This window comes from Leucopleurus acutus, assembly GCF_964270905.1.
Source record: "Leucopleurus acutus genome assembly, chromosome: 19".
NCBI lineage: Eukaryota > Metazoa > Chordata > Mammalia > Artiodactyla > Delphinidae > Leucopleurus > Leucopleurus acutus.
In genome coordinates, this window is record NC_139161.1 from 20693351 (window position 1) to 20708262 (window position 14912).

At 50.0% G+C, this 14912-nt stretch overlaps 1 protein-coding gene across 1 annotated transcript; it reads right to left on the minus strand.

The window, feature by feature from the left end:
- Nucleotides 1-2381: 2381 nt before the first annotated feature.
- GSDMA (gasdermin A) lies at nt 2382-13803 on the minus strand (the record flags this gene model as incomplete). The annotated part of the gene is given in 9 exon segments (XM_082861579.1): nt 2382-2558; nt 2562-2624; nt 3141-3214; nt 3938-4052; nt 4521-4525; nt 4528-4630; nt 10623-10696; nt 12746-12776; nt 13768-13803. Coding segments are annotated over 9 exon segments (678 nt in total).
- Between the last annotated feature and the right edge of the window lie 1109 nt (nt 13804-14912).

The following is a 14912-nucleotide window of genomic DNA, read 5'->3' on the forward strand; positions in this document are numbered from 1 at the left end:
TCTATGCAGCCTGGGAGTGCGGATGGGGGCAGAGTGCATTTGTGTGTGATTACTTAAGTTTAATAAAATTTAGGGGTCCACTCTGTGAGGCCCAGGGCTAGCACATTCAGGGGGAGGGGTGGTAAAAAACAGCGCCAGAATGTAGTCTCCTGGAAGCCTTGCTCTGGGCTGCTGTGTATTGTGAGGCCGGAGGAAAGAGAGAGGCTTCAGGGGGTACGTTGGGGCGCCTTTATGCATCCAGACAGACACTGTAGTGAAATGGGGGAACAGAATAATAGTACACCTAAGGAGCACCTAAGAATCCTCCAAGGGAAAGAAATTGGACCTGAAACCTTGGCCACTTATCTTTCAAAGGAATCCTCCAGCGATTCTGCAGGAGGAGGATACAGTTTCCAATTTCTTAAGACACAAAACAAAAACTCCCTTCCTATCTTGGAACTTTTATCTCTTCCATAAATGGAAGTTTTAAGTTTTAGACCAGGTCAGACCCTGCAAGACAACCTAGCCCTGTTGTAAGGTCCTAGAGGGCAGAGAATATGTTTCGACTATATTCTCCTTTATATTTATACAGAGAGAGGGTATTCTCTGTATTCCTCCTTTTGCGCTATTGCAGCGAATAGCTCCTTGCACTAAACAGCCACGTACTCAATGGAAAAGTGTGTGCTCCAGTTTTAGGGGAAAAATGCCTTGGCCAATTCCTCCCTAACTGTCCCCCTGCCCCCTAGGACTGGGAGAAGGATAACAGGACTTTTGAATCATCACTGGAATAAACTCATGAAAATCTCTTCTTTGTAACACCATATCTGTAACTGAAGGTGGGCGTGAGAATGGTAAAGGAAGAAAACCGACAGGTTTTGTTGTTCATCTTCATGAGGTTACCCTTCTGGATAGTTAAGGTGTTAGCTCACTTCATTGTTAAGTTTACATCACAAGGGAAAAATAATCAAGTCAGCAGATAACTACCCAGTATGTCCTTGAGCAATATAGCGAGGCCTTGGAAGATGCCCCAGAATGGGGGAGGATGGCTTAACGCAAAGCTTTTGTCAGTGGGTCATGAATTCTTGGTGAGTGAGGGAAGTAGCCTGGGTAGGGGGTGGCTAAGAATGGGGAGAGTCTGACTCCTGGGGCCAAAAACCTTGCAGAAGTTATTCCACCTATAAAACTATTTTAAGAGAGAATGGTGGAAGATGTTAAAACCCAGCTTTAGGCAGAGGAGGCTGGTATGAACCAGCAGTTTTATGACACTGAATGTCTGTATTAGCCCTTCCACATGCCAAACCTACCCACATGACAACCACACTAATTGGGGGCAGAAGAAGGAAAGGTGAAATGAGAAGATAATATCACACTTTCTTTTTAAAGTTTTGCATCAGTCTAATTCTTGGGTACCGTTTATTTATTTAGTTTTACTTATCTGCATTTTTTTTATTATCTGCATTTTTTTTTATCTGCATTTTTAAAGAAACTTTATTTTATTTTTTTTGGCCACGCCGCACAGCCTGCGGGATCTTAGATCGAACCCGGGCCCCCAGCATTGGGAGCGTGGAGTCTTACCCACCGGACCACCAGGGAAGTCCCATCTTTTGCCTTTAGAATCTAGACTCCATATTCCACACCCTCACAGTTCTTCTCTAAGCATTTTCCAGGTGGTTTGAGGACCACATGACAGTATTCATGTACATGTAATCTATATGTAGTATGATAATGTTTATTTATTTTTTCCTGGCACAAATTAAGAATTTCCTTAGGATAGGTTCTTCAAAGAAAAACACCAAAAGACATTTCACCCAAGGTGAAATAATATTTTTTTCATCAATTCCAGTAAAGCTTGATTTTTGGAATCATAAGCGGTAGGGGTTTTACCCAGATGATCTACAACTGGATAAACCATTTCCTGAGGTGAGAGAACATTTTCAGTCTTATGATTTGGATCATATGGGGGAAAAACGTCCATAGCCACACTCCATAGATTATAATCATTGCTAAATATTTAGCACAGTGGAACAGTGAAACAAATGGACGAACACCTAAAATGTATAAAGAAAAAGAGGACTTCAGATATTTGATTAGATAGGGGGTTCTAAAGGGGTAGGGGTTGGGCTAGGAAACTGTTTAATTTTGGTTTTGCTGAAATGGGTTATAGTTTTAAAAGTTTGAGTGTGTCCACTTTTAGAGGACTTAAGCATCAGCAGATGGGTTGTGGAGCCATGGGGCAGGGGGACATACAGAGTTGGACAAGTGGAAATTGATTATCTTGGGTAATCAGCTAAGGTTTCCATCATCCTCAGCCTGCTGGCTCCCAAACGCCCTTGCATGTCAGGACAGGGCACAATAAAGTAGGGAAGGCCTTAGGAGAGCAGGAAGCCAATGGAAAAGGCAACTTAGGACGCCTTGGTCAGTAGCTGCAGGAGGGAGAGGCCAACGTAACGGGCACAGAGGCGAGGAAGGGTGTCTGCGTCCCATGTGTACTGGGGGCCCGATCTCTGCACTTCCAGGCCACTCAGCCCCACTAGGGCCTCTGTGAGGGTCAGTTCCTCTTCCCCAAGAGAGGAAAGCAGCTAAGGCTGCAGGGGGAAAACACCCTCTTTATCCTGGAGGAAATTCCATTCCATTGTGCTCTCCACCTGGAAGGAACCAAAGTAGTATGAAAAGGAAGAACTAGAAACCTCTCTTCCTTTTTCCTAACTCAAAAAAACCATGAAGAGGGCTACCGTTCTTTTACTATAACCCCTTTTGTTACATTACATGACAACTCTGTCTGGGCCTTTTAATAACCCTGAATGATGAGCAGCAATTTGTTTTTAGCCCCATTTGACAGAGGAGTGAATTGAGGCAGACTCAGAGACATTAAGATTTGCTCACATCCCCTGGCTAGGAATAAACCAAATCAGAGTTTTCTGTCTCTTCTACTAGGATCAGGTTGAAAAACCCAGATAGTTGCCCAGAAGGGCACTCTTTTCCCTCTAATTGTGAAATAGCAAACAGGAAGAAACATGGAGAGAAATGAGAAGTGGGCATGAGCTCCTGGGATAAGACAGAGGCCCTGGAGGATGGTTCTGTCATTAGGCGAAATTGTATCTTTCCACTGGTTCTAGCTGACTCCCTCGCAAACTCTCCCGACATCTGCCATTTTTTCTCACCAGCTTTAGCTGCAAAGGTAAGATCTTTTTCTCCATGGATTGCACCAGCAGCTTCTGTTGGGCTTCACTTAGCTCTGGAGAAGAAAAGCAGAGAAAGAGATGTGTGGGTGCACAGGGGACTACAGGCTCCCAGTGGGTGTATTTCCAGAATGTTGGCATCTGTTGATTCATACATTCATCCATGGTTGAATGCTGCTCTAGGCCAGGCACCTTTGCTGGATGTGTTAGGTAAAAATCATCCTCTCTTCACTCAAGGAACTTGCAGTCTAGTGGAGAAGACAAAGTAACATGCAATTATAATCAGGCTGTTACAGGAGCCATAGCTGAGGGTCTGCTTTGGTCTTGGTGTTTGAGGGCAGGCTTGGTGAAGGAACAAACACCTCAGCTTACACATGAAGGTCCAGAGAGTTTTTCAAGGTGGGGGAATGTTTCTTGCAGAGGGAAGAAGAGAATTCAGGGGCAAGATCAGAAGATGTTATCCTCGAATTAAAACTAACAGATATCGATATAAACGTGATGAGCTTAGATATATGTAGACGTTTTAAATATATGGCGGATAAAACTAGGGTTATTTCCCAACCTCTGTTAGCAAGACTAGGCTATGATGACCAAATGAATCCTTAGGAATGAAACCAACTTATAAAAATGTAGATATAAACTACTTAACTGTAGCATAATTTGCCTGACATTTACTTATTTACTCATTCATTCATTCATTTATTCATCTGGAAATTCATTTAGTGACTCATTCCTACCACTGAATAGGTATATAAATGAAGACCTCACTCCCCACTTACCTGTTAGAGCTCCAAGGAAATAGAGGAGAGCACCCATAGCCTCCTTTGAGAGTAGGACATCTTTTGGGAGTGCCTCCAGGGTTACTTCATGTCCCTTGTCTAGAGCTCCTTCAAGCTGTGGGGAAAGTTGGGTGACTATTTAAGATAACACAGTTAAAGGGCGTAGTGCCTGGCACACAGCATTCCCTTGAGATGTGCTAACTATCTCCATTTCCTTGTTTCTTTTTCAAGGTATCAAGCCCTGAAAAGTGTTGGACTCCTGGGTTCCTTGGTGTCTGAGCCCTGGACTCTGGAAAGGAAAGGTCCAGCCCCCTTCCAACGGAGGGGGAGCCTACCCTCTGTCCATGAGGAGGGAGCATGTGCTTCGGGGGAATCTGCACTGTTTGCCCTTCTCCAGAGGGACACGGGGAGCAGTGGCGACCCTGGCAGCCTGGGGAACACTTGACCAGCCTTGGGGAAGGCATCCACTGTCGATTCCTCTAGCTACTGCCCACCTTCTGCCAGATCCGTCAGATAGCCACACACAGCTCCACCAAAAGCCTTCCTTCTTCTGCATCTCCTACCCTTCCCTTGGGTCCTCAACGCGAGCTCCAGGTCTTCTAGCTCCTTTTTCTTCCCTAAGAGTTTGCTGAGGGAGCTGAGCAGGGAGCTCTTCCCTTCTGAGCTCAGCTTCTCCACTTCCAGGGTCTCTCTCGTTTTTTTTGTTTTTTTTTTTTTTTTTTTTTTTTTTTTGCTGTACGCGGGCCTCTCACTGTTGTGGCCTCTCCCGTTGCGGAGCACAGGCTCCGGACGCGCAGGCTCAGCGGCCATGGCTCACGGGCCCAGCCGCTCCGCGGCATGTGGGATCTTCCCGGACCGGGGCACGAACCCGTGTCCCCTGCATCGGCAGGCAGACTCTCAACCACTGCGCCACCAGGGAAGCCCCCGCAAACCACTTTTGACACGTTCGATCAGTCACAACACCTTCTCCATACACTGCACAAATCTTTTTTTGCATTTCAGTTGCGTTTTTACCTTTCTTGAAATAATAAAGCATAATATTCAGAAAATGTTGCTTTTTTCCTTCCATCTTCAATATTAAAATGGCCACACAAAAATTCACCGATTTTGGACTTCCCTGATGGCGCAGTGATTAAGAATCCGCCTGCCAGTGTAGGGGACACAGGTTCGAGCCCTGATCTGGGAAGATCCCACATGCCGCGGAGCAACTAAGCCCGTGCGCCACAACTACTGAACCTGCGCTCTAGAGCCTGCAAGCCACAACTACTGAGCCCAAGTGCCACAACTACTGAAGCCCGGGTGCCTAGAGCCCGTGCTCCACAACAAGAGAAGCCCCCACCCGCCACGACTAGAGAAAGCCCGCGCGCAACAATGAAGACCCAACGCAGCCATAAATAAATAATTCTAAAAATTCACCAATTTTGATTTTTTTTTAAATGCACGCTGATATGATAGCTGTCACAATACAACCTAACAAAGTTGTTTGAATGAAGTTAAAGACAACTAAGCACTACTAGAGCCATCTTACAGAAAAAACCAAATGATCTTTTTGGCCAACCCAATACAATGTTGTGTTGGTTTCAGGTGTACAGCAAAGTGATTCAGTTATACATATATGTACATATTCTTTTTCATATTCGTTTCCATTATGGTTTATTACAGGATATTGAATATAGTTCCCCGTGCTATACAGTAAGACCTTGTTGTTTATATATTTTATATATAGTAGTTTGTATCTGCTAATCCCAAACTCCTAATTTATCCCTCCCTACCAAGGTCTTGCTCTTATCTTAAATCCCTGCCTGGAAGGAATTTTAAAGGGGACTTTACATCTCTAGATGACAAACCAAGACATTTACAAGCAAGGCTCCTGTGGTGTTGGGATGTGTGTCTGCGCATCCGTATGTATAACCTGAATACCACTGAGCCTTCATACACTCACCTTTAGGGTCTCCTCGGTATCACCCGTCAAAAATGAAATGTGACCTTGAAGGCTATGAACAGTCAGTTAGGACTTCTTTATTTTGGCTGCACTGCGCAGCATGCGGGATCTTAGTTCCCTGACCAGGGATCAAAACCGCGCCCCCTGCATTGGAAGCGCGGACTCAACAACTGGACCGCCAGGGAAGTCCCAAGGTCTTTACTGGAGGTTTTCTTGAGGGGCTGGTGGTGAATGGGGGAGATTAGATCACATAACACACAGCAAAAGTCCTAAAAACTTGACTGTTCCTCCTCTGTCCCCAAAGTCTCATTCAGTATGACAGCTGCTCCCAAATCTCTATCCCCTGTCTTGAAACAAAACAAGACTTTGCCCCTGCTGGGCCTCTGGTCCCTGCCCCCATCTTTTGGTTCACTTCCCTTCCCATCCACCCTGGGCTTGTCTTGTTCAGCTATCTAATACCTCCTCCTTGGACATCTCTAACCATTACCTTCAACAAACATCCCTTCTCCTTAGGCGATGGGATGGGAGATTGGGCGTGGGGGAAGGCTGCCATTAGTCACGCAGTTCCTGTCACAATTGCACATGTATGCAGAAATGTGTGTCTGTGTAATAACCTTTCCATCTCTCTTTTCCTGGTTCTTCCTGGATTTCCATCTCTTCCTCTCTGTATCTCTTATGCAGCACATTGATGTGATACGACAGCAATCCAGCATGTGGTCCTGGGCTGTACAGTCTCCCATCCTTTAATCAGCTCCAGAGAAGGCGGCTCCACTCCCCACCCTCTTCCCAGCCCACCATTGCCTCAGCCAGACTTTTGGGAGTTTCTTCCTAGTGTCTATCTTCCTCCCACTGACTGCAAGCCAAGGTTTCCAGTTCAGCTCATCCTCCAAAGACTTGGAGAATAGTGATTTCAAGAAGTCACACCTGGGACTTCCCTGGTGGTCCACTGGTTAAGAATCCGCCTTCCAACACAGGGGATGAGGGCTTCATCCCTGGTCAGGGACATAAGATCCCACATGCCACAGGGCAACTAAGCTTGAGTGCCACAACTACTGAGTTCACGCACCTCAACGAGAGAGCCCGAGTGCCGCAACAAAAAGATCCTGTGTTCCACAACTAAGACACGACACAGGGGCTTCCCTGATGGCACAGTGGTTAAGAGTCTGCCCGGACATGGGTTCGAGCCCTGGTCCGGGAAGATCCCACGTGCCGCGGAGCAACTAAGCCTGTGCGCCACAACTACTGAGCCTGATCTCTAGAGCCCACGTGCCCAGAGCCTGTGCTCCACAACAAGAGAAGCCACCGCAATGAGAAGCCCGCACACTGCAACGAAGAGTAGCCCCCGCTCGCTGAAATTAGAGAAAGCCCGCGTGCAGCAACAAAGACCCAATGCAGCCAAAAAAAAAAAAAAATTTATTTTAAAAAAAGACCCAACACAGCCAAGAATAAATAAATAAATATTAAAAAAAAAAAGTCACACCTGTTTCTGTTCTTCCTGAGGACCCAGAAAGTCCATCAAGCCAGCTTTCTCTCCTCTGACCTAGAAATCTTGCTCCTTTATTTCTCTTGCCCTCCTCCATTCCCTCTGAACTCTACCAGGCCTGTCCTTATTCTCCTTGTCCTGCTCCCACCCCACCTTCACCCCCTCGCACCATCCCCCCAACTGCATGATGGTGTTCCAAGCAGGAGCCTTTGAGGGTTCAAGGCACAGAGGAGAAATAAGGGCTTGTGAGGTCAGTCAGGTTGGAAGGTCTTGTGCTTTTGGAATAAAAACATCCATGCCAGGCTTGTCCCAGTGCTGTTCCTCCCACCCAGCATATCCTGTCTTTTTGTCACCCTCTACCCCATTCAACACCAGCTCCTCAAGAAAACCTTCAGTAAAGTCCTTAGGGATAGGCCACAGAATCACTTTAGGGTCCAGAGACTTCTTTTCCTCAGAGTCCTTGTTTATGTTCGGGGGAATCTGGGACACAATTCAAATTGTGTTGGAGGAAATTTAAGTTGGATTAATGTGTAAGTACTCTTCAGGTCAATTAATAGTGATTTATTGAAACAGGAGCCTGGGTAGGGCATGATGCTGATGCAGGCAACAGGCTTTGCTCTGTATCTCCCTCTGGTGGTCAGTTAAGGGAGGTAATGGGCGATAATCATCCCCGAGTTTTGCTCCAATCTCGTGATTTGTGGGTGGTTGCTAGGAGATGGGGGTCAGGCAAGGGAATCGACTTAGGGGAGGAAGCCCCAGCCACCTGTTCTCTAAGACGCTGACCCACAGAGTACACTGCAGACTCTGAAGACAGACACAGACATTGGGATGGGGCATTATTTACTTACCCATTTTCTTCTTTAATCTCCTTTTTTTTTTTTTTTACAGTTTTTTTTCTTCTTTTGGGGGGTGGGATGGGGTTTCCTTCTGTTGTAGATTTTATTTTATTTTATTTTTTGGCCACGCTGCGTGGCATGTGTTATCCTAGTTCCCCGACCAGGGATCGAACCTGTGCCCCCTGCATTTGAAGTGTGGACTCTTAACCACTGGACTGCCGGGTTATTCTTCTTTATTATTCTTAATTTTCTCCTCAGGAAGGGGCCAAAGAGGAAGGAGAGAGGGGTAGGCTACTGAAGTTCAGGAGGGTGGAAGGCACTGATCCTGGCAAGAATGGGAAGAAGCTGACACCCTGGGAGTTATGAGGGCAGGAAGGAGCTTAAGGAACGTGCCTGTAGCAGACAGAGCCAATTCGTAGGGTGTGGGAAGCCTGGAGCACTTGGGGGAAGGGACCCCCTGCACAGACATACTCCCAGACCTTTGCTGAGTAAAAGGAGGTGGACTAGCTAGGGATGAAGACAGGCTGGAGTGGTGGAGAAGCAGGAAGAATGTGCTGTGAGGGCGTTGCGTTTTATATTTCTCACGGGGGACTTCCCTGGCGGTCCAGTGGATAAGATTCTGTGCTTCCACAGCATGGGGAGCGGGTTCGATCCCTGGTCGGGGAACTAAGATCCCCCATGCGAGGCCAAAAAAAAAAAATTATATCTCTCATGGGAGGTTGGAAGTTTTGGGGTGCAGATTGCCGATTGTGAGTTATACTTCCATAAATAAACTATACTTCTTTTCTGAATGGAGTAAAACCCCCAGACTCTTTTCTTATCCCCTAAAAAAATGTTCTTCCTAAATTCTAAACCTGCTTTAGAGCCAAAGACATCTCCAAAGTCCTGGCTGAGCAGACACTGGTCAGTGGCTTGTGACACTTACTCAAAGTTGTGCTGAATCACTGAAGAAGTACGTCAAACTCAAGGTCAAACTACAAGGTGCCAGCCCTCGCTGCCCCTAGCCCTCTGCTGCCAGGCCCCCTACCCCTAGTCAGGCTGAAGAGGCAGCTGCGCCAGGTGCTGGAGCTCCTGTCCACTCACAGCTGATGAAAGAGAAGCTTTCCTCCTCAGCTGGGACTGCTAGGCCCTCGTGATGGGACAGAGGTCCCAGATCCTTGTTGAAGAGACTGGGTCCCAGATGGAGCCTTTGAAGCTCTGCTTCCAGGAGAACTTGGAGTCGAAGCTCCTCTCCATTTCACTAGCTCCTCCAGGCCTGCGCCAAGCCCCACTCTGTTTTCCCCAGTTCTGGTTGGGGAAAGCCAGGTGTTGTTGGCCACACCTGAAATACGGCGAGGATGGCATGGAGGGCGCAGAATGGTGACAAGGCATTGGGGTCCCGGGTATAATGGTGTCCATCCCCTTGTATGTCAAGGCTGCAGAGTCCGACTAGGGCTGGGTGACCTTCAGCTCCTCACCCTAAAAGCCCCTGAGTAGCTTGAAGTGAAGACAGAAGAGCACTGCATCCCCCTGGAAAACTTGGTCCAGGATGATCACCACCTGCACAGTAGAGAATAAACATTACAAGGTGCTTTGCATTTGGGGAGCTACCAACTTCAGAGGTGGTCCGCAGTAAAATTTTATTTTATTTTAAGATTATTTATTTAGGCTGTGCCAGGTCTTAGTTGCGGCACGTGGGATCTTTTCCTGTTTTTGTTTTTTTTAAAATAAATAAATAATTTATTTTTGGCTGTGTTGGGTCTTCGTTTCTGTGCGAGGGCTTTCTCTAGTTGCGGTGAGCGGGGGCCCCTCTTCATCGCGGTGCGCGGGCCTCTCACTGTCGCGGCCTCTCTTGTTGCGGAGCACAGGCTCCAGACGCGCAGGCTCAGTAGTTGTGGCTCATGGGCCCAGTCGCTCCACAGCATGTGGGATCTTCCCAGACCAGGGCTCGAACCCGTGTCCCCTGCGTTGGCAGGCAGATTCTCAACCACTGCGCCACCAGGGAAGCCCCCACGTGGGATCTTTGTTGCTGCATGTGGGCTTCTTAGTTGCGGCGTGCATGTGGGATCTAGTTCCCCAACCAGGGATGGAACACAGGTGCCCTGCAATGGGAGCATGGAGTCTTACCCACTGGACCACCAGGGAAGTCCCTGCAGTAAAATTTTAAATTTCAGCCCCTGCCCCCATCCTTGACCCCTTCTGCCCATTAGTGCTAGAGCAGAGGAAAAATAGGCATGGGTTAAGAATTTGGAAACCTGAGTTCTGTAGAGAGCTCTGCCAAGAGCCTGCTGTGTGGCCCCGGAGAAGTACCTTCTGCTCTCTGGTCCAGAGTGCTCATCAGTGAGAGAGGGAGTGGAGCTGGATGTGCTCCCACATCGTTTCTAGCATTCAATTTTACCCTAGTTGTCATCCCTGACACCCATCTTGCGACCCTCAGATCCTCACCAGCTCTGTCTGTTGGGGAAGGAACACTTTCTCCATGGACATGGCTAGTAGCTGCTGTTCCTCCTTGCTCAGCTCTGCAGAGGGTAAAGGAGTAGAGACCACGTGAGGGACAGGGGCACAGTCTCTCCCTCTGGTGGGCAGCGGATTGTAAGGCAGCTCTGGTAGTTGGGGTGTGTGTGTGTTGGGGGACAGCAGATTCAATCCCCTCCAGGAGAGGATAAGAGAAGATTCCTAAGAGGATATATTCCCCTTTCTTTTAGGAAAAGTGGGTGGGTGGGTGGGGTAGAAGGGCTTGCACTTCTTGCCTTTTCCTCGGAGGTGACACCTGGGTTTGGACCCTGAGACACTCTGCTTTGTAGCTGGTACCACAGCTGGCTTGATGGGCACGCAATCTATTCAGTTGCACTGGGTCCCATGCTTGGTTTAATGCTCTGCTGTTGTCATTTTGAATACTTCTTAATAAATTTTAAACAAGGAGCCCTGTATTTTTCATTTTGCAGTGGGACTTGTAAATTACGTTGCAGGTCCTTCTTGGTGCAATTGGGCCCAACCCAGTAGGCCCATCAGTCACATCGGAGACTGACCCCATCCCCGCTCCCGACCCTCATCACTCAGAACTTCCAGCACGTAGAGGATGTATCCAGCCAGTATGGAACGGAGTTTGCTAGAAGTCTCCTGTAGTCATTCGAGGACTGAGTAACCGGGCCCGCCCCTCGGACTCCCAGAACCTCTGGCTTGTTAAAATCCAGGGCCCCATCCACCTGGCAGAGAGATGGGAAGTGATCAGCTAGATACTCCTGCAGTTAGTGAGACAGAGAGCTCCCCGAGGGAGAGGGAGCAGGTCTCCCCACTCAGAGTGAGGATTCCCTCAGGGCAGGAGCCTAGTCTCTCCCTTAGCATAAAGAATCCTCCCTTGAGCGGACGTGCTGGCTGAGATATCCCTGAAGGAGGCCAGTCACGGCCCATCCAACCTGCATCTGGCCCCAGCAACCCGTAGCCCCGCCCCAGGCCGCCCACTCCCGCCCCCAGCCATGTTAAGCCCCTCCCCTCGCTCCCGTAGTCCCGCCTTCACCATCCGGCCCCGCCCCCGCGGCGGACAGTCTAGCCATCACCAGTTTAGCCCCGCTCCCAGGGACCCCCGCCAGCCGTTTAAGCCCCGCCTCTCGCCCCCTCAGTCCCGCAGTCACCACTCCAGCGTGCTTCGGAACTCCCTCATCACCCCGCCCCCAGCCTCCCGCAATCCCGCCCACTCCGTCCCGGCCCCGCCCCCAGGAACCCCAGCCCCGCCCCCGCCGTGTCCCACAGCTCCTGCAGCCTCCGCCCCTGGCCCAGCAGCGCCAATCCCTCCCTCAGCCCGGCGATCTGCTGTTCCGGGTCAGGCCCTTCAGCACCAGCAGCTCTTCCTCCACCTAAGCCTGTGGCTCCCGAAACCTCGTGGGCTCCCGGGGGACCGGCTCAGGCCCAGACAGAGCTATGAGGACAGGACAGTGGTGACTAGGACCCTACTTTGCTCCGTCTGCCTTCACATAACTTCACCCAGAGGGTCCCGCCACCCCCAGGCACAGAGGCCCCCTTCTGAGGCTTGGTGTCCTGTGTCTCCCTCAAGTGCCCCTCCCCAGGGAAAGAGGATCAGGGCAGGGTCTGGTGTGGGGTGACGGGGGAGCTCAGCTCCTTACAGTATTTTTTGATGGACGTTCAGGACCCTGCAGAGGGGAAAGGGACTCCACGGGTGACTGTGACTGAAGAAGGACTGAGAGCCCTAAAGGAAGAGGCGTCCTCCTGACCGCTGGTGCAGCCCCGGGTGGGTTCAGCCTCATCCTGCCTAGAAGAGCCTGGTGGAGCCTGGGGCAGGGGGAGGATGCACTTAAAGGCCCAGGAAACCCGTGGCTGGGATGCCTGTCCTCACTGCATCCTGACAGACCCCTCTGCATCCCACCCACCACCACCCCAGGGTTTTGAGAAAGGGCTCTGGGCTTGAATTCCTCACTTGACCGGTTTCTTTCCTTTGCTGGAGAAGGGGGATCTTTGTGTCCCTCTCGCCTTCTGAGACTTTGTCCACCCTTCCCCAGCCCCCATCACATTATGGGATGTGGAGGGAAGAAGAGTCCTTCAGCTTCTCTCACCTTCGGAGGGGAACAGCTTCAGGTTCTGGTCCTTGAACGGGAGGATGTCTGTGAGGGCTCAGAAATGGGGCACTGGCTGTCACTGACTCCCAACTCCTCCTTGCCTTTCCTGGCCAGCTCGCCTCACCACACACACCCACATAGTGTGGTCTCCGAGAGGGGAGGAGTGGTGAGAGGTGTATGCTTTAGGGAGCTGCACAGAAAGTGTTGGAAGGGGCTGGGGTCATCAGTTGGTTTGGGGGTCAGAGCCTAAAGAGGAATGGAAGACCCCCACTGCCCAGATTTCAGCCCTGAGACTGGGGGACCAACCCTGGGCTGTCTGCCTCCCCTCCTCTCCTTCACATTCACCCGGCTCCCATCCAGGGCACCCCCCTGCTCTACCCAGTGACTACTGCTTGGGGTAGGCTGATGGTGGTGTTGGGACTGAGAGAGCCCTGGGGAAAGACAGATCGTCAAGGGGCAGGTGGTGGTGGCGGAAGATGGAAGAGAAATGAAGAGAGGGGAACTTGGCAGAGGGAGGTGAGAACTCTGGCAGGGGCTGGAGCTGTGAGCGAAAAGCACCGGCTGGAGTCTTAAAGCCTGGGGTTTGCTCACAGATTGCCCACTGAGTAGCTGGTGAGCCAATGGACTTTTCCGAGGTAGTTTCCTAAACATGTGAGATGGGGATTGCAATAGCAAGTAGCCTACCTATCTCATGTGAAATAATAGATGGAAAAATCCTTAGAAAAGAGAAGAGCGGTATTATAAAAGATGAAGACGCCATTATTAGGGGAACTGGATGAGAGGCAGGTATGGACGGGAGAGAGGTACATTAGGATGCCCTAATGATGGGCAAGGATGCAGGGGAGATTCAAGGGCTGTGGGAGGGAAGGAGTGGGGGCAAGCGTGTGTATGGATGGGGTGGGGCATGGAAAGCATCTTGGAGGTTCCCAACTCTGAATCCAGCAGCAGTGAGGAGGGGGATGGAATGGCCCCTCCAGTCTCGCTCCCCTCCTCCAGGGTGGCTTCCCTCAGCATCTCACAGCCTCGGTCACCACGTACAGACAGGTTTTCCCCATGCTCCTGAAGCTTCTTAGCTTCTTGTGCTGCGGGGGTGGAGCTGGCTCTGAGTGGGTGAGGCTCTCTTCTGATCCATGTCCAGCTCCCTCAGTGGCACCCCTAGGTCTACCCTTCCCTCAGCCCATTCCCTTGGAAGGAAGCGTGTGTGTGTGTGTGTGTGTGTGTGTGTGTGTGTGTGTCTCAGAGGGACAGGGGACCTGTGGGTTCTAGTCTTGCTTCTTCCCTGACTCCCTGTGTGACATTGGACAACTCACCATCCCTCTCTGGGCCTTTTTGTAAAGTGAAGACCCCTGCCATCTCTGATAGCCTGAACCCCCCTGGGTGGGGGCATGCCCCTTGGTGCCAGCCCCCTTGGCTGGCCTGGCAGCCTCAACCTGCCTCCCCACCTCACTCAGCAGCTCACCCCTTCTTAGGTTTTCCAGATCATTCACAATGCTGAAGTTTTGGATGTCCATGGAATTTTGACATTTGCTGCTGACTGTGACAGAGATATTCACCAGGAGCCCTACGACTGCAGTCTTGGTGATCTTGGAGTCTTTTCTTGGTTCTCCAGGACAGACACCATGCCATTGTGCTTGTTCCCATACATCCTTTGAGAGAACCTTCCCTGATGGCTTGACTCTGCATGATAAATTGCCCCGACCCCTAAAATGAATAAAAATTGAGTGCTGACTTCAGACATTAGTTTTAGTGTGGGGACTTGAGTTTTTTTGGTTTGTTTGTTTTGTTTTGTTTTTCGGTACGCGGGCCTCTCACTGTTGTGGACTCTCCCGTTGCGGAGCACAGGCTCTGGACACGCAGGCTCAGCGGCCATGGCTCACGGGCCCAGCCACTCTGCAGCACGTGGGATCTTCCCGGACTGGGGCACGAACCCGTGTCCCCTGCATCGGCAGGTGGACTCTCAACCACTGCGCCACCAGGGAAGCCCTTTTGTTTTTTTTTTAAACATTCTAAAACAGGAAGAGAGTAATCATCATAAGTGCAGAAATGAGTATTGTGACTGGGAGGAGATAAGCTGGATTTTCCAGGGACCTGAGGCAGGTGTGTGGGTGTGGTGGTGATTGTGGGACATTAATTGGGGACAGAGAGACAAGAACAGAGAAGGGCC